At 49.6% G+C, this 19,568-nt stretch overlaps 1 protein-coding gene across 6 annotated transcripts in view; it reads left to right on the top strand.

Annotated features, from left to right (window-relative positions):
* MED26 (mediator complex subunit 26) overlaps nucleotides 1-19,568 on the top strand; it is a 52,310-nt gene that overhangs the window by 14,140 nt on the left and 18,602 nt on the right. The window contains exon 1 of one of the 6 annotated variants that reach the window (XM_042978499.1): nucleotides 940-1,094. The exons of 3 other annotated variants lie outside the window; for them this stretch is intronic. Coding sequence is in view for 1 of the 3 variants with exons in the window: in XM_042978495.1 (XP_042834429.1) it covers nucleotides 4,256-4,261 (6 nt within the window). In the remaining 2 variants the exon portion in view is untranslated. Of the gene's footprint in view, nucleotides 1-939; nucleotides 1,095-3,934; nucleotides 4,262-15,053; nucleotides 16,056-19,568 lie in introns of those variants that run through there. 2 more of the 6 variants (XM_042978495.1, XM_042978496.1) reach the window with 2 other exon arrangements.

Genomic DNA, 19,568 nt, shown 5'->3' with positions numbered 1-19,568 from the left:
AGCCTCCGAGCTATATCTGCTCGCTCCATTCGTGAGGTCTCCTCTTAGGGAGAAGAAAGCCTTCTCATTTCTTAAGTCTGGGTTGATTAATGTTGTTAACAACTAAATAGATATCCTTGGAGCCTCCCTCCTAAGTAAAGAGAGATGGGCAGATGGACAGACGGAATGAAGAACAGAAAGAGAAGTATTTTAGGAGTGCCTGGGTGGCTCAGTCAGTTAAGCATCTGACTTGGGCTCAGGTCATGATCTCATGGTTCCTGAGTTTGAGCCCTGCATCGGGCTGTCTGCTGTCAGCACAAAGCCCGCTTTGGATCCACTGTATCCCTCTCTCTCTGCCCCTCCTCTGCTCACATTCTCTCTCTCTTTCTCAAAAATAAATAAAACATTTTTTTAAAAAGTATTTAATATGCAAGGGTTTGAAGTTAGACCCTGTGAGAAATAAGCCCACTACCCCAATCAAAGGAGGGACACGGACTCAGAGCACAGGGAAGCTAGGGTTTAATCAACATTCTTGCAAGAACAGGTGTCTGATGGACAGGGGCACAGTTGGGGCAGTTGCAGCAGGCAATTTATCTCCTAGTGTGCAAATCCCTCCCCTGGTTCCTCATTGGCTGAATACTACAGAGGTTACAGCCTTACAGGTAGTTGCCTATGTCCATGTAAGGGAAAAAGTCTGATTGAACACATGTGTGTTCCTTGAGGTAACACAGAGACTTCAGTTCTTTGGTGCATGCTCATTGCAAAGTCCGCAAAAAATAAGCCCACAAAATGGGGAGGGAAAGAAGAACCAGGAAGTGAAGTGTCTAAGGGTTTGGGACTCAGTTGTCAGGGGGGCGGGGGGAGGGGGTGCTTACATATTTCCGAAAGGTTGTAAACCTATTGTTAACAGCACAGCTTTTATTTGGTATTTCTGAAAATGAATCATCTCACTTCTCACAGATCCAGATTCAAATCTCTATGGCTCTCTCTGAGATGTTTTTCATTGGACAAGTCACATCAGATATTTGCTGTCAATCTCAAATTAGCTGTTGTCTAAAAAGTGAGAACAAGATAAGCCCTACCATACTGAAGAGTACGTAGAAGGCACTGAACCTGTACGTATAAGCCCCTTCCCACTTTCGTGGGAGTAGGGGCAGTTATTCCCCTGGATGAGTTTGTAGATACTTAACTTTGGTTTTCACTGATGCTCTTCTTCCTCAAAGATAGTCTTCCCTTTAGTGTGAGCAGTTACCAGACAACCTTGCATAATTTTACACATTTCTAAAAGCTCCCTGGGGGTGGGAAAAAGGAAGAAATAGGTTGTAGAACAAAATCTCAGACTGGTAGAACGGAAGGCGCACTTCTTTGGAAGAGGTGCTTGGGTTGGAACTCCCAGTCAGGATTAAAATCTGTCTGAACTTTTCTGAATCTCTTTCTTTGCACGGCATTTGCAGCTGAGGGTGATCAAACTATGAATTTGTGTGTGAAATCGCCTTTAGGAAGGAATGTCCTTTCTGTATGAAGATAGGGTATACAGAATCAATAGTCCCAAGATCTTAGAGACATTAGCAGACAGAGATGTTGATGTGATTAATAATCAGAAATTATACCTGGTACTCAAATGTGTGGGAAGAATGGCGTAGTCAGGAAATCAAGGTTTAGCGTTAAAGCTACCCTGTTGCCATTTTGTATCTCCCAGTCTGTCTCCCACCCTACTCGCCTCATCCCACACCACCCTGCTGGCAGGATCCAGGAGCTACTTCATACTTCACCCTTTTGGGAAGTATTTACATAGGGAGAGGCATAGCCACTGGTGTCCTTTGATCTAGTCGTTTTACTCTTAGGAACTTACTAACAGATAGATACACGATGAATTTTAATAACACTGTTAATAGATATATTCACATGATTGTGATTGTTGATGTCATTAATTAAACGGCATGGGAGAAGCTTAGGAAACACAGTACACTGCAGAGTCGAGTGGCATAGGGCTGTGAAGAAGAGTCCTGAAGCCTCTGTAGAAAAATGGACAAGTCTTGCTATGATGAAGAAAAGGAGCATTTTTGTTAGCCAAGCACAAGCAGAAAAGGCAGAAAAACTAGAGCTTTGGATAAAATGAGAACCACTTGTGTTGAGGCAGTAGGAGTACTTTGTTTTTGTTTTTCCTATGCTCCATTGTCTTTATTTTTTTTAATGTTTATTTATTTTGAGAGAGAAAAAGAGCGAGCAGGGAGGGGGAGAGAGAGGCATAGAGAATCGCAACTCAAGGCTCCATCCCACAAACCTGAGATCGTGACGTGAGCCCAAGTCGGATGTGCTTAACCAACTGAGCCAGCGTTGTCTTTTTAATTAAGCAGTAAAAAAATGAAAATAAAAGTAGACTGCTTTAGCCTGAAGAGCACTCAAGAACCACTGAGAGCAGTCAGATGTGGAGTGGATGCGGGGCCTGTGTGTACTGCAGCCAGTGGAGAGGAGGGACTTACTTCTCTTACATACCCAGGAGGTTCATAGCAGGGGCGTGCAATGCTTACTCTGGTCAGGGCCGCCAGTCCTGTTCTTGATGCTCTCGGAGGACTGGGGTCCAGCCCACCAGGACAAAGAGCACATGCTTGGAGTCGTGAATTTTATTCATCGCAGTCAGTGGAGTCATGCCTGTGGCTCTGTTAAACTCCTGGTGTGATTGTGCTTCCTGCTTTTTGCCACCTTACTATGTCTGGTCCATCTGTAAGTCCTAGTGGTTCTGCAGCCAGAATGTCTATTCTCTGTCTTTGGCGTATGCTTGGCCATCTGCCTGTTGGGGAACTTCCTTCTTGCGGCTTCCAAACCAATATCAGATCACACTACTCTGCCAGTTAAGATCCTGTGTTCTTAGAGTAGACATCCCACTCCTTATTTTCATGATCTACAGATGCTCTGTGACTCAGACCCTTTTTTCCTCAATGTATACTTTCCTCTCCCTCATTCATGACTGCCGAGGTCCTCTCCCCAGATCTGTGACCATCAGATTCCTTCGTGCCTCTCCTGGCTGCTCATTGTGAGAGTCCCATCCCCTCCCCGCTGTGTCACACTGCCTCCAGATGCTTTCATGTAATGGCACACATAGGAGATGCTGGTGTCCAGACAGTGCCCTGGGGAACTGCAAGTGGGACTGAAGGGAAAAACGTGAGCACGACATTTCTTCAGTGTAATGATAAGAAAAATGAAGTATAAAATAAAGCATTAGGGAATGTGTTAAATAATGAACTTGTATTGACTTTCTAAGTAGTAGTATTAATCTTTATGAAAGGGAGTGCCATGTCCATGAACCTCACTTTTATTAGGTTGGATTTTTTTGCTTGCCTTTGATAATCACTGTAGAGAAATTCTGTTTGCATGTGGAGGTGATGAAACTTACACTCATGTTTTAGTAAACATTTAGTAATTGACAAGAACTGCTATATCTAATGAATCCAGGTTCTTCCCTCTTTTCCGTTTGTAGTGTTGAAATACAGTAATTATGCAAATGGATTTTAGTTTCATTCAAACTTTATTTCAAGTTCTTTGAAGTAACATACTCTAATTTACTGTGTGGTGTGCCAGTAAATGTTTGGCAACAAGCTTTTCTGGGAAAAAAATGGTATATACATACAAACGTAAGTTTATACATTTTACTGATAACACAGGACAGATAGCATATAGTCTACAAGTAATAAAATACACAGTCCTTTTTATTGTCAGTTCTGTGTACCAGTTGTTTCACAGATTGCTTTCCTTGATTTTTGCTGTACTTTTGTATCTGTAGTCAGCTTGTGAGTGTAGCTCTGACATGAATGTCGATTGATAATTTTGTTTATATTAATGCTGAATCAGATAATAGTTTTCAAATACTGGAAGGATATTTCCTCATTTATTTTGTGCTATTCCTAATGTAATGGCTACAGGTATGACAAACTTAAATTTAATCTGCATAATTAACATTTTCTCCATCACTTTCTTAAGTCTAAACCCCAGGTGTTGGCAAACTATTTCTGTGAAGGGCCAGATGGTAAATATTGTGAGCCATGTAGTCTATCACAACTCTGCCTTTATTTATAGCACAGATGCAGCCACAGACAATATGAAAATGAATGAGTATAACTGTGTTCTAATAAAACTTTATTTACATGGCTAATTTTGTTATCTGAATTTATAGGTGACATGGAAAAAAGTACCTTATTTACAAAAACAGGCATTGGACTGGATATGCAGTCTCATGGGAGTTATGAGTTTGTAGACTCCTGGTCTAGAGGCCACCAACATGACAGTTAAGCCCTGATTTGTAGTATTTGCCAATTTCCATGGTATAAATACTTCCACTGTGGGTTGATTTCAGGCCACTAGCATGATGTCACCAAACATGGAGCTGGGAAGAAATGCCTCAGTAGCACACCATTTTCACCATGAAGATACAATAGTCATGAATAAACTCAAAAACTAAATAATAGTAATGTGGGAAAGTAAATGGGAAATGATGGGTTGTATTTCATCACCTCTGTTTTCTTTCTTTTTTTTTTTTTTTAAAGAAATTTGATTTCTTTAAAAAATTTTTTAATGTTTATTTTTGAGAGAGAGACAGGGTGAGTGGTAAAGGGGCAGAGAGAGAGGGAGACACAGAATCCAAAGCAGGCTCCAGGCTCTGAGCTGTCAGCACAGAGCCTGACATGGGGCTTGAACCCACAGGCGGTGAGATCGTGACCTGAGCCGAAGTCGAACAGTCAACCGACTGAGCCACCCAGGTGCCCCTCATCACCTCTGTTTTCAGTATAACTTGTGAGTCTCTATCATTGCATTTTTTAACAGTGGCTCTGTTTTAACATCTGGTTCCCAAGACTCCTGAGAGTTCGCCACGGGCTCTCATGGGTTGGTGTGAGCTGCCTCCAGCACAGTCCTGGGTAGAGTCCGTCCTGCTAGCCAGTTAGGACCCTGGCTGCAGGGCACAGCAGCCCAAGAAGAGCAGAAGTATTGGTATGTGTGCAAATGGAGATCTGGGCTGCAAGCCACAGGCTCTTTGTCCAAGGTGGCATCACGGCCTTTGTAGCTGGCCGCCTGGACGGTTCTCTCGGTTCAGAGGCTGTGCCCAGAGCCCCTCAGGGGCATGCAGTGAGCCAGCTGCAGTGAAGGTAGGGAAGGGCCAGAACTCTGCTCCAGATCCTTTGCTGTCCTGGTTCTCTGGGGCTGCGGTGCCCACCTACCTCTCCTGGCCCAGCAGTCAGAGGAAGCCTTCCTGTAACACGCTGCATGTTTGTTTTCTTCATAGCTTTCGGTACACTCACATTGTCGTGTTCGCCTGTCTATGGAAGCCCCACAGCTCTGTCCGCTCCCTGACTTCCTCCTCAGCACGTGCGCAATGCATTTTTATTTTCCCCGTAAATAGATAGCTGCTGAATGAGAGCTCGTGTCTGTTCTCTGCTGTCTGCGGCAGTTGGCAGTGTGCGGTCCAGATGGGTTTGGGCTCCCACGTCCAAGGTTTCCTGATGTTAGAGACACGCGTTCCTTTTCAGCGTGTGTGGGAAATGAGCAGCTCCATCTTCTGGCTACTTCCTCCTCCCGGAGCAAGGTGAGGTGCTAACCTCACCCCTGGGCCATGAAAATTGCTCTGGGTTTCAGCATAGCTAATGCTATGTTTGTTTCCACTCCCTCAAAAAAAGGAAAGAATGAAACCCAGACCCATTGCAATTTGCGCCAATTGTGTGGGCCTTGTTTACAGGGCCAGACAGCTTTGGAGAGTCCAGAGGCTCAATGGCCTGTCCCCGCCTGGCCACAGGCTTTATGGAGAGTCACACTGCCGGGTCAGTGAGATGGGACTGGCCCAGCGTGCAAACTAGTGTCATTCCTAATTAGATGAAGGTGTTTGTGCTTTTGGGGACCCAGCCCCAAAGCCATCACATCCCAGATCTTGTAAGGAGGAGGGAAATAGCATCCCCTGAGAAGCCAGTCCACTGCAGTCTCCAGACGTGCATGCGCCCAGGCCTGTAAAGGCTGGTGATCCGCTAAGGGTCAGGTGCTGCCACGGGTTCACTCTGTCAAGCTGCCTGGCAGACCAGTGATCTGATGCCCATCTCTTTGGGGGGAGGCAGAAGTATGTGTGTGAGTGAGGTGAGTGAGGAAGGAGGAGAGCTGGCCCCACTGAGTGACAGATTTGCTAAGAGTTGGAGGAGAAGACCAATGTGAAAAGGTGCTTTGTTACTAAGAGCTCCGTGAAGCCTTCCGCTGTTTCCTTCCTAGGGCCTTGCGTTTGCAGGATGAGCCCCTTAGCTCCTTCCCTCCCAGCGCTGCGGAATCTGGGCTGGTTCTCTTCTCCCTGGGAATCTTCCACCTGACTCCTTCCCCTGTCATACCCGTGTCTCCCTGCCCACCGCTCTTCTGAGCCTCTCACTTTTCCGGTAGTGCCTACCGGCACCAGCACGGAGACCCCACTCCTGGAGTGCCTCAGCAGCTTGGAGGTGCCACCTCCTGGTCGGGGCGCCCTGTGCCAGTCCCTTCTGCTGCTGCTCTCACTGGACTGCACAGGGGCGCTGGCAGAGGCCAGTGGGGTTTCCCGTGCCGCCTCCTCTGGAGGTGTTCAGGAGGCCTGGCTGTGATTCCTTCCCTGTACCCATGGCCAAGGCGACTATACTTCTCAACCTCCAGACCAGGACACTTTGAGAGTGAACGAGGCACTATTAAAAGTTACACAAGACAACAGGTGTTAAATGTGCATTCTGGCAAACCAGGTCTCAGGTCACCTTCCACACCCCACTGTCTCTGTTTGAAAGCTGACGTCCCTGTTTGCAGTCCCTGTAGATCCAGAATGTCCCCTCTGCAGAACGGCCTCTGGCAACTTACGACACCCCCCCCCCCCCCAAACCTTGGCGCCCTCTCCAGCCTGCACATCCAGGTGTGGCCTGCACTCCTGGGCCCTCCTTTGCCCTGTTGTCTCCTTCTCCTTTTCACTGATCTGTCCGTACGACAAACAATAAATACATTCTTCTTTTAAAATGTAAGTGTTTGAGCTACAGCGAAAGCCCCTTTGGCCTCTGTCACTGATGGAGTTTTCCTCTGTCACTCTGGAGGGAACCACTCTCGAGTCTGGAGTACGTCTTCTTTGTGTGTAAAGACACATCCTAGAACACTGTGCATGACTTTTAGATAAATTCTGGCACACAAGTCTGTCATTTTGAAGCCACCTCATTTCCCTCAGCATGTCCTGGCTCTGTCTTTGTTACATATGAGTAGAATTTATTCCTTTAACTGCAGCATAATATTCTGTGATAGTATCTCTTTCATTGTCATGGAGCTGACTCCCAGAGTTTTTATTAATAAAACAGTGCTTTTTGAATATTTGTGTGCATGTCTCCACTAGGTCTGTCAGCCAGTAAAAGTGTGGAGTGCTGGCTGGTTGGGGCACCTGGGTGGCTCAGTCCGTTAAGTGTCCACCTTTGGCTCAGGTTATGATCTCGTGGTCCGTGAGTTCGAGCCCCGCGTCGGGCTCTGTGCTGACAGCTCAGAGCCTGGAGCCTGCTTCGGATTCTGTGTCTCCCTTTCTCTCTGCCCCTCCCCACTCACGCTCTGTCTCTCTCAAAAATAAATAAACATTAAAAAAAAAGAAGTGTGGAGTGCTGGTTTTCACGGTGGCAGATATGGAGAAGCAACTTCTATGGGTACCCCCTATGGGCAGGGCAGGGCAGGGCAGGCAGCCTCCTGCATAGCCCTGCTCAGATCTGTGCTGGAAGGATGGGGAACAGGGAGAGACAGCTTCCTGTGCAACCACAGGTCCCTGTGAGCACCGTTTGGAGCCTCACTGGGCCAGAGACCTTCCCATTCCTCCCCCCACTTTCTCTCAAGCGGAGGTTAGGTGTGAGAGGGCAAGTGCAGATGGAGCTGGCATTGGCTCCAGGAGGCCTGTGGGGCTGAGTCAGGGGGGCATGTCTGTCCCTACACACAGAAGCAGCCAGTGTTAGAGTCCTGCTGTTTATCCACGGGAAGACCGCTGGGCTCTGTTACCTGGCTGTCTTGCGGCTCCCGTCCAGTGTCACTTTGGCGATCAGAAAAGCTCTTGAGCACTTGAGCACATCTGCTTTAGCGGTAGCCCGTGGAGGCGATGATTGCAGTGTTTCCCATCGCACAGATCGGGACCCCTGGCTGGCTAGCACTTGACCGTGTGTGGGGCAGATTCTCACCCGATCCTATAGGAGAGGCATTGCCATCCTTAGAGACACAGCAAGGATCCAGACAGGTGACTTGCTAATGACCTTAGAGTGGAAGGTTCTGGTTCCATGCCCCACCCTTTCACTCCTTTGGCTGCTCCATCCAATTGCATATGCAGTGCTTGTCGGCCACAGTGCTGTGTGAGCATCACCTGGGTGACAGGGTGCAGTGGCTCTGTGCAGAAGAGCAGAGGCATGCCGCTGGAGGGAAGTACTGAGGCTTCTCCCACTGGGGTCCCAAGTGGTTTCTGAATGGAGTGTGGAAAGGTTGCCTGTGGAGCTGGGGGTGGTGGGGGGGGAGCTAGAGCTGGGAGATGTGGCGTTCAGGTGTGCCAGCTGCTGCCACAGCCCCGGTGGGGGCAGGGAAGCTGGGGATGCCAGGCTTGGGATCTGTTCAGACATGCTTGAGGGGAGGGCACGGCTGGGGACAGCATCTGGTCCCCGATGGCGTGCTGGGTGTGAGGGAGACCGTGTGCTCCTGCCCGCCTCTGAACACTCAGGGTACGAGGACTGAGGAGTGAGGTGTCCCTGTCAGTCACATTTTAATGTCTCTGGGGCCAGGCCTCGTCTTCCATTTGGCACCATTTGTCTCTTAGTGGTTGGTGACACGTTGGTGCATCTCAGGATGGGTGAATCATGGTGGTCCGTGGGAAGTTCACGCTCAGGACCTTGGGAAGCGAGCGAGCTAAGAGACACACGTGGTGGCTCCCTGGCATCCAGCTGCAGGCCATCCCCTCCTGCCCACGTCCCTCTCCTCAGCCAGGGCCTGAGCCCCTGGGTCCTCCCTGCCTCCGTGTCCCCCTTTGTCTCATATCCAGGCCATCCTGCTTGTCACCATCTCACTCTGTGGGGCTGGCCAGGCCCGCAGATTTTCTCTGCCTCAGCTGTGAGTTCTCCACCAGGCAGCTGTGTCCAAAAATCTGTAGTCTGATCTGACCATGTAACTCCTTGCTCTGAGCATGGCCTGGGGTCCACTGTGTGACCTGCCCATCCCCTGCCCCCTGCCCAGTGTTCTCTGTACCTGTGCTGCTGACCCTTTGCTCTCAGCCTGCCGAGTTCTCACCTTTCTGGGCTGGTCTACGGACTCCTGTGTACCCTTAAGGTCTCCTCACAAACACCCTCCATCCTGCTCCTTGAAGGCCTCAGAAGACCCTGCACGTCCCACAGCCCCGTCCGCCTGCCTGCCTGCCCGCCCAGCCACACCGGGAGCACCTTCAAGGCCACGGCTGTGCTTTATCTGTGTATTTCTGTGAGAGGCAGTGGAGCATGTGGTGAAGAGCCAGTTTTTGGTTGCCAGGCTGCCTGGGCCCCAAACCCAGCTGTGTGACCTCAGGCAGAGTAGGTGACCTCATTGTGCCTTAACTTCCTCCCTGTAAAAAGGGGCAGATAGAGGCTGACCCCCTTGGACTATAATTTATAGAGCTGTGTGTAAGAATTTATTCTTTTCTTTTTTCTGGGGTGTGTGTGTGTGTGTGTGTGTGTGTGTAGAAAGAAAGAATTTTTTAATAGAGTAGTGCCTAATTGGCCTTACTGAGGCTGTAAAGAACCCAGTTCTTCATAGTGCATCTTCCAGGCAAAGCTCCCACAACAAGCAGCGCCTGCAGGCTTATCACTGGGAGTGACAGACTGGGGGGGGGGACCCGGGGGGGGGGGACCCAGAGACCTCCTCCTGCTTGACGCGGGGGCAGTATCAGAGTTGCAGTGAGAAGACAGCCTTGGAAGAAAGGAGCCTGAGGTGCTGATCGGGGCTTAGAAAGCAGGGCTGCGACGTTGTGACAGGGCCTCTGGGTCAGGGTGGGGGGAGGGAGGCGCATGTGTGGTTTTGTGTGTTTGTGTGTTTTAGAGTCTTGGTCAGACCGTCAGACACGGGCTCCCTTTGGGTGTTGTTGGCAGACATACAGTTAGAGGAACTCAGGTCAGGGGAGGGGGAGATTGCTGCGTATTACTGAAGAGGATGGGCTGGGCTCCCCCTGCACCCCAGTGCTCAGCGGTTTACCTACCCAGATTAAAAAAGATTCTGAGTCCAGATCCAACTTCAGGAGCAAAGGGCCTTGGTCGGTGATCAGTGAAGGGGAAGTGGGGTTTATCTCCTATTCTTTTACTCACCCTGGTGGGAACCCAGTGTTACGCCAAGAGGGAGGCAGAGGCAGAGCCCGTGCCCCTGTGGCAAGTGGCGGTTAGTGCCTTTTGGTGGAAAGACTTCTGCGTGGGGTCCCAGGGCACAGACGAGACCCAGAGCGGCTGGCCCTGCCCCACAGCAGGGTGCTACAGCAGAACCCCAGTTCTAGCCCAAGGCTGGTGCGGGTGGAGGAGGCAGTACCAGCAGCATGTGGAGGGGCTTTGGGAACCCTAGCCCGACTCAGCCCCCTCCACTGCACATCCCCAGAGCACCCCAAATTCGACGAGACAGGCTGAGCTTGAGCTCCTCCCAAACCAATGTCTGGCACAGCAGGCCTCTGCCTGCCTCTTCCTTTTTGCCTCACAGTCCCCCTGTACCTCCCCCTTCCATGTCTGTGCATGCCTATGGCTCTGTACCCCCATTCTCCCCTCCCTGCAGTGCCTTCACTGGAGCCCTGCTGGTACACTCGCCTGACTCCATCACCAGGATGGGACTCTCAACGCGGGCTTGAGGACAGTCCCCATCCCACCCCCACACAGAATTTGGCATATAGCAGGCACTGAGCGGGGATCAGATGAATGCCTGCCACCCCGAGAGGAGGCCCCAACCCAAGTCTTAGAGAAGCAGGGAGAAGTGAGAAGATCCCTTGGTCAGGAGTTTGTAGCAGTGTGTGAGTGGTTTTTTTCTGGCTCCTCTCACCTTACTGTGGGGTTCAGGGGCAGAAAAAGAAGTGTTTAGTACTTCAGTTGAAACGTGGTCCTGCTCTCCCCTCCCGTCGCTGCTGCAGTCCCACTCTTCTGCTTCGGGCAGGGCCTGCACACACTTTGCATCATATCTGTGGTCTTTTTGTGAGATGTGTGGCATCTGTTTTGGAGGGGCAGAGACTCCAGCCCGTCTGTGAGTTGAAGAGGCTGCCAGTAAATAAAGCAAAGGCTCTGGGCGGGGGGATCAGTGTTGCCCACCGTGGAAAAAGGCTTTGTGGGTTTGGAGGTGAACATGTTTTTTTTTTCACAGCTGTGCATCTATTGTAATGGCACTAGAAAAAATACAACTCGTTGCCCAAAGGCCAGTTACTATTGCTTAGGACAGGAGTGAAGTGGGGACAATGTAAAGGACACGCCTTTAGGTGCCCTCGGAGCCCTGGCCTGACTAGCAGTCTCTCTACAAGGCTTCTTCCTGCTTCAGGGTCTAGGGGAGCGCCGACCCCCTCCAGGAGCTTTCTGGGGATGTGTGTGGGGCTCTGGAGGTTTGAGTGGGACCTGGGATTTGGTATCAGTTGTTTTCCCCGTCCGTGTACTGTATTTTTTATTACTTCTGTTTTGTTTATTGTAGTCATTACTTCTATTCATTAACAGTGTCTGAGTTTCCAGCTACTGCTGAACTTACTGTATCTAATATGTCTGTCGTCTTAGCACATTTTCTCCCTTAGAGTTAGTCCGAATGCTTATTACAGATGATCAGCGTAGCGTGGCAGGCCTGATACGCTGGTGTCGGAAGTGAGGTTGTCTTCATCATTGGTGCTGCAGGTGACCTGGGAGCTGTGGACCGTGGGGTCGCAGGGTAGCAGGGTGGCAAGGTAGGGGCCCAGGTCTGGAATATCCCAGGAGACTGGGACCGTTATCTAGTGCCATGCAGCTTGCACAGTTTAGCAGTCATCACAGGGTATGCAGAGGATGTTCATTGTTGATGTGACTTCTCAATGGTAACAAGTTTTGTGACTTTTACTTGCTGTGTTGGGGGAGAGAAAAACAGGGTTATGGTGCAGGGTGTGCTATCAGCAGGTGCTGCTAAGGTAATGAAGACTCTGAGGCAGGCTGGGTCCCCTCACCTTTGTGTCCCCAGAACCCACATGGGACCTGGATCAAAGGGATAGTTTGTGTTTGGACTGGCCTGGGGCTGGGACGGGCCTGGGCTCTGGGAGCCCCAAGGAGTCAGCTTAAAAAGAGCCTCAGAAAGTGGCCATGCAATGATGCTGCAAGACTATGGGACGGATAGTGGCTGCAAGGCACCGAGTCGCCCACATAGTTGGGTACTTCTGTGTGCAAGCGGGAGCTGGAGAGGACAGACTCGGGGAAGGCAGTTTCAGTGTCCTTTCTCCAGCGTTTTCCAGTGGCAGTTTTTGAAAATGAGCTTGTTCTAATGCTTGCCTATGTGTGCTTGTCCTAGCTGGTCGCTTCCAGTTTCTCATCATAAATGTATGGGCATTAAACGACAAGGGGAGGTCAGCTCCCTGCTTGCAAAGAAATAGATTGCCACAATGGACTTTTAAAAGTGGAAATGTTGGAGAATTTGTTACACCGGGAAATAGTATATAGGGTAGCAGCACCAGAGCCCTTAGATTTGGAGTCGGACAGGTGTGGGTTCAGATCTTGCCTCACCTGGTCTGGCCTTGGGTGAGGGTCTCTGTCTCTTCATCTGTGAAAAGAGAATTAAACTTGCCTTTGAGATTGCTTTGAATAGAGATTGTGTTTGTAAGCCAGTAGTGCTGGGCACGGAGTTGGGAACAGCGGCTGGGGTTGTCATCCCAGGCTGTGGCTCACCCACTGTACGTAGGTCCTAAAAATACCCAGAGCTCCTGGAGAAAGAGCCAGACACTTCATTGTCCGGGCGATGCCTGATGGAGTGCTCAGGGGCTCATGCTTGCCATCCTCATGGGCCCAGGGGTATTTGTTACCTCTGACGTCCCCATTACGTGAGCACGAACAGGCCATCCTCTTGTTGCGTGGTTTACAGGATGCAGACTGCGTGGTGGGGTTGCTGTCCTCTTGTGGAGTTTGAATCTGCATTGCCTTAGGTTGGCCCAGTTTATGGCTAGTTTTCAGGTTTGGGGTTGTAGTATGCTGTGCCACATAGCGGTCACCGGCCGAGAGGTGGGCAGACAGGAAGGGACAGCCAGCTGTCATCCCCCATTCAGGGCCTCACTTTGCCCAAGACACCCAGATGAGTCTCTAGAGATCCCACCCCAGATCCTGCTACCCCCGTTCCTTTTTGGAGGGGTGCAAGAGAGTGATGGCAGGGGGCTAGATCTGCTCCAGTTACTTCCATTTCAAGCCTCCTGGCCAGCCCACATTCCAGGAATATCCCCAGCCCTTTGCCGTTGTGTCCATGCAGGTGTGTCATAGCCCCACTAGGTAGGGTGACAGTCTCACTGATAATGTGCCTGTCTCCCCAGCAGCCGAGCAGTGGGTGGGCGGAGCCCAGTTCTTCTCTCTGTATGTCTGTGCAAGGAGGTGGGTTCAGTGCCAAACCTGGAGGATTGTCTGTCCTGGGTCCCCTTTCCTTCCCCTGCTGGCACCCCTATCTGGAGACACACTGCCATACTTGTGCAGAGTCGATGGATAGATGACAAGAGTAGGATAGCAGCCCTGACAACCTGTGTGCAGCTTTGCCCGGCAGGGACACTTTGCTTTGGGCCCACCTCTAGTGGGCCCCTAGCAAAGGGGTCACCGCATTGTGTAAGCCAAGAATCAAAAACAGTTGCGGCGGTACCCGTTGCCATTAAAGTATTTGGACCCTTGGAGCAAATTTTGACACCTGGGGGTTTATTCCTAAGGAAAAAAAAATGAGAGAAGGAAGTTGTATGTTTGAAGATGTTCATTGCAACATTGGTTGCAATCAGAGAACCTGGAAGGAGATGGAATGTCCAGCAGTTGGAGAAGGTCAGGGAAATTACGATGCATTGATGAAATATTTAGCTGTTAAACATGATCATTATGAAGATTATGTAGCAATAAGAGGAAGTGAGAGTTAAATGAAAAGAGAAAATGGCATCTGTAATGCAATTTCAACTACGTAATTGTCACTGTTTCTGGACAAGTGCCAGAAAGTCGCCCACAGAAACGTTGCCATGGCTCAGGTCAGCGGGAATGCAAGGGGCTCAGGGGAGACAGTGCTGCAGAGTTTGGCCTTTGGGGTCAGACCTGAGCCATGATGTTGGTATCTATCTCTCGGGCTTTGGGGACTTCAAGAGGGCACACATGTGACAAAGATGGTGGCTTAGAAGATGCTCTCAGAGGAGAGGAAAACCAAAGGGACTGAGGAGACTCAGGGCATACAAAGTTATGGAGCCGTGGGGCGCCTGGGTGTCTCAGTCGGTAAAGCGTCCAACTTCGGCTCAGGTCGTGATCTCACGGTTTGGGAGTTCAAGCCCCACGTCGGGCTCTGTGCTGACAGCTCAGAGCCTGGAACCTGCTTCAGATTCTGTGTCTCACCCCCTCTCTCTGCCCCTCCCATGCTCGTGCTCTGTCTGTCTCTGTCTCTCAATAATAAATAAATGTTAAAAAAATTTTAAAAAGTTACGGAGCCATATGCAGGCACACTCAGACAAAGCACCTGACACAGTTGGCTAAAGAGGTGGGCTCAGGCCCACCATATCTGGGGGTTGAAATGAGAGTGTAAAGAACACACGCTTGAGGGGTTAGTGCGGGTGGGTTTATTTGGAGGCGCAGTGCCTGCCAGAGGGGAGGGTAAGGGGGGCTAGCGGGCGTTGGGCTTGCCTCTTTCCAGGGGTGCTCCTGCTCCCAGCACACAAGCCTTGCAGGAGCAGGGTCCAACGAGCGGGGGCGGGGGGGTGCCCAGTGGCCCGTGGATACCCCGAGTGCCTCTGAGATGCGGAAGAAGAGCCTCCAGGTGGACGGTTGGAGTGTGGATGGAACACCGGGGCTTGCACTGCAGATACGAAGCACGTAAGGTGGGACCGTGCAGGAAGTCCAGGAAGCTCCAAGATGAGATGTGGAGACAGAAGGAAAGGATGTGGGGCTGGGGCTTGAGGAGCTCTGGGTGGAGGGAGATGAGGCCGCAGGGCGGGTGCCGGGACGAGCCGTGAAGAGAGAGCAGGGGAGGCAGAGCGGGCAGCCCCTCTTCAGCTCTGCTGACAGCTTGCCCAGGCAAAGCTGTTTGGGTGCTCGTTTGGGTGCTCGGTGTGGTGGCAGGTAAGCTCCTCTGTGGTGTTACCATAGGTTGCAGTCAGATCCCTCCTTCTCTCTCTTCCCCTAATTGCGCTCCTGCATTTTTTTGCTGTGGCCGACGTGTTTGGTTACCCAACTGTATGGTGAGGATGAAAAGGGGAAAAAACAGGCTCAAGAAAATACGTCAGAAAATAGGTTTAAAACATTGAGGAAGTGATGTTAGCAAATGATACGTAAAAGGAAATACGGTGCATCGTGAAATCCTCTTTGTTCCCAGTGCCCCTCAGTGTTCTTTGCCTGCGTGCACTTAAGACCAGGAAAAGCCGCTGCAGGGCTTGTCCCGGACTCCAGCCGGGACCCTGCTATCCTTGGACCTCGGTAAAGGGGACCACGGGACTCGCTGCGGGCTCTGTCCTCCGCCGGTCAGCCATGGGGTGGGCTCCTGGCCTCAGGGTCAGCTTGGCTGCTGCTTCCCCTCCTGTGAGATGCAGGTAGTTTGGAGCAAGACAGGAAGTGCTGCGGGAGTCCGCGCCGGCCCAGTGAGGCCTCCAGCAGCGAAGGCTGGCAGGAAGCAGTTGATTCGGCTCTTGGTGGCATGTGGCCTCGGGAGCTGTCGTGACCCTCCACTGTGCCCTCATCCTTTACCAGCAACCTCCCACTCATCCGCCATGGCAAGCAGTGCCGCCACCCGGCAGATAATGCTGTCACCGCTGTCACCAAGCCACCGTGGTGGATTGTTATGTTTGGTTTCTCTGTTCCTTTTATGTCTGGCTTTGCAGAAACCTCACACGGCTTCTTCTCCTTCCTTATGTAACCCTTTGGAATAATTCCAGGGTTGCCAAGAAGGTAAGTTGGAGAAAATATTTGTGGTTGTGGTAACTTCCAGGCCACTGTATTGAAAACGAAAGATTCTCCCCAAAGCCCTTGAGTCCTGCTGAGCAAATACGCTCGCCCGGAGGAGCAGCAAAGTCTGTGCCGCCACAGCCTCAGGGGACGGGGAATAGCCAGCCTCCTCCTGCTCTCGCCTTGGCTTTCCCTCTGCCTCCCCCCCCCGCCCCGGGCAGGGGTGCCTTTTGCCTTGTGGCAGGGGACTTGTGCTTTTCTCCTCGCGGGAGCCTGGCGGTAGGTGGAGTGTGGACGGGTGGGCATCTGCGGCAGAGGCAGCACCAGCTCGGTGCGGGCTGACCGGTCAAGTCCTGGGCGAGGTTCAGCTGAGTGTGAGGTGTGTGAGTTTTTATTTTAGTTGACTTAATGTTTTCAGAACTGAGGGTTTGGTGATGTTCTCACAGCTGCTACCTTTTGAACCAGGTATGTTCCTCCAAGGCAGTGGTATGTAAAGCAGTTGACTGGAACCTGGGAAGTATCCTCTCCCCTTGCGAAATGTCACTGGTGTTGTAATCGGACATTGGCCCAGCCCACAGAAGCTACTTGGTCCTTGTTGGAGCTGAAGCAGAATTCTTTCAGAAACCCTGGGTGACGGTGCTTCCTACTGTTTGCCTGCTGCCCCTTCTTTTCACCCTTCTTGTTGCTGCTGAGCCCCAGGTCACACTTGACAGTGCTAACTAAGGGTCTAGCTCAGCTGTCTGGAGGGAGAGTCAGGATTCCAGACAGATTTGGTCACAGGAGCTTAGTTCCCATTGGAGAAAACCATGCAGAGGTGGGAGGGAAAAGAAACCTCAGACACATAGAGGCTATTTTCCTGTCAGGAGGATGGATACCAGTCGTTGCTCACGCGACTGTTTAGGGAAGAACAGACGGACTGCCGTTCGCCTGAGATTTTCTGTAGATGTTGGGGCGGCTGGGTGGCTCAGTCGGTTGAGCGTCCGACTTCGGCTCAGGTCATGATCTCACGGTCCGTGGGTTCGGGCCCCGCGTCGGGCTCTGTGCCTACAGCTCGGAGCCTGGAGCCTGCTTCCGAGTCTGTGTCTCTGTCTCTCTCTGCCCCGCCCCCACACGCACTCTGTCTCTCAAAAATAAAACTAATAAAAAAAAAAAAAAAAAGATTTTCTGTAGATGTTTGTGGCCATGGCCTTTCTTCCATGTGAGCATGGGAAGGCGGCCCCCTCCCTTGGGTCTCCGGTTGAAGAATGGCAAAACCGTGAGGACAGGCTGAGGAGGGCACATGTCCTTAAGTTCAGCCTTTGGTGGCTGCTAAGCCTTTGATTTCACAACCTATGAGACACTGTCACCGAGCTTCAGCCATAGTGTGTCCCCCTGAGGGCTGGGGCCCTGTTCTAAGCCACAGATCACCTATTTTAAGCCACAGTTCAGATTCACAGTCTGTTGGATGCACAGGTGTTTGTAGGGGCATGTAGAATGTCCCAGAAAGAAAAGCTGATGTTTATTGGTGCCTCCTGGAGCCTTGTTACATGCAACATCGAATTTGTTGTCTTTATGATACCGGTGGGATGACCAGGCGTGAGCCTCTTCATTTTAGTGAGGGGAGAAGGAACTTCCAGCTCCACCTTCCACCCCCAGGGAGGTCTGGGGGGGCTGATGCCTCCCCTGCAACGAAAAAGTGTTCTTGCTCTTTGCCTACTGCCCCTTCTTTTCACCCATCTTGTTGCATGCATCATCCATCTCCCTCCACAGTTAAGTTTTACAGCTTTATTGAAGTAGAATTGACCTATAGTAAACTGCACGTTGAAAGTGTGTAATTTGATATATTTTGACCTATATACCTCTGAGAAACTATCACCACAGTCAGGGTAATAAACATATCCATCATTTCCAGAAGTTTCTTTTTGCACCTTTGTAATCTTCCCTCTAGTCTATCTCAGTCCCAGGCAACTGCTGATCTGCTTTCTGTCACTGTAGAATTTGCTTGCCTTTCCTAGAATTTTGTGAAATCATGCACTGTGTGCTGTTTTTTGTTTTATTTTGGTCTGGGTTCTTCTTTCATTCAGCATATTTTCAGATTCGTGCATCTGAAAACTCTATGTCAAGAGTTCATTCTTTTTTGTTGCTTTTTGAATGCTGAGCAAGATCTGTTACTTCATCCTATGGATATAGTACAGTTCACTTACCTACCCCCTGTGTTGATGGACTTCCGGGTTAAGAATCTGCCCACATGTCTTCTGAGGTGATTATACCACATGATAACTTCCAGCAGTGTATGAGAATTCCTGTCACTTCACATCTTGGCCAGCACTTGGTGTGGTCAGTCTTTTTCACGTTAGCTCTTCTAATAGTTTTGTAGTGATGGTTTTAAGCATTTTCCTAATGACTAATAATGCTGAGTATCTCTTCATGTGTTTATTTCCCATGCATGTCTTTTCTATGAAAGATTTGAATATTCAAACCACTTTTCCTTTTTTTTTTTTTTTTTTGGAATTGGGTTCTTTGCCTACTCATTGAGTTGAAAGAGGTTTTTTTAAATGTATTCTAGATGCAAGTCCATTCTTAGATATGTGATTCATATATATTTTCAACCTGTCTGTGGCTTGCCCCCCCCCCTTTTTTTCATAATAGTGTCACGTTTTGAAGAGCAAAGATTTTCAGTTTTGATGAAATCCACTTTATGTTTTCTCTAAATTTTATGCTTTTTCTGTCATATTTTTAGTCCTTCCCAAGCCCAAGGTCACTAAGATTTTCTTCCCGTGTTTTCTTCTAGATGTTCTATAGTTTTAACCCTTACATTTAGGTTTATGATCTATCTTGTGTTAATGTTTGTATATCTTGTGAGGTAGAGGTCAAGGATTTTTTACTTGTTTGCATATGGCTATCCAATTATTCTAACACTGTTAATTGAAAGATTATTCATTCCCCCATTGAATTGTCTTAATACCTTTGTTAAGAATCAGTTGACCATGAATGTGTGGGTCTGTTAATGGATTCTGTTCTATTCCCATTGGTCTGTTTGTCTGTCTTTACTGTTAGTACCACATTGTCTTAATTATAATCTTCTGATTTTTTTTTTCCAATTTCTTGGCTATTCTAGGACCTGTGTGATTCCATATACGTTTTAGAATCAACTTACCAGTTTCTCTAAAAGACCCTGCTGGAATTTGGTTGGGATTGCATTGACTGTGTAGATCAGTTTGGGGGAGAAATGGCATCTTAACACGATTGACTCTTCCAGTCCATTAGTGTGTGTATCTCTCCGATAATTGATGCTTCTTTTAATTTTTCTCAGCCATATTTTGCACTTTTCACTGTTGAAGGCTTTCATGTCTTTTGTCAGATGTATCCTTAGGTACTTTATATTTTTAATTGCTATTATAAATGGATTTGGGGTTTTTAATGTTTATTTATTTTGAGAGAGAGCACATATGCAGGTGCATGCACAGGGGAGGGGCAGAGGGAGGAGAGAGAGACTGCCAAGCAGGCTCGATGCTCAGCACGGAGCCTCATGCGGGG

Source organism: Panthera tigris, chromosome A2 (genome assembly GCF_018350195.1).
Source record: "Panthera tigris isolate Pti1 chromosome A2, P.tigris_Pti1_mat1.1, whole genome shotgun sequence".
Taxonomy (NCBI): Eukaryota; Metazoa; Chordata; class Mammalia; order Carnivora; family Felidae; genus Panthera; species Panthera tigris.
The sequence above is the reverse complement of the archived record's forward strand: the minus strand, read 5'-3'. Positions and strand labels throughout refer to the sequence as shown.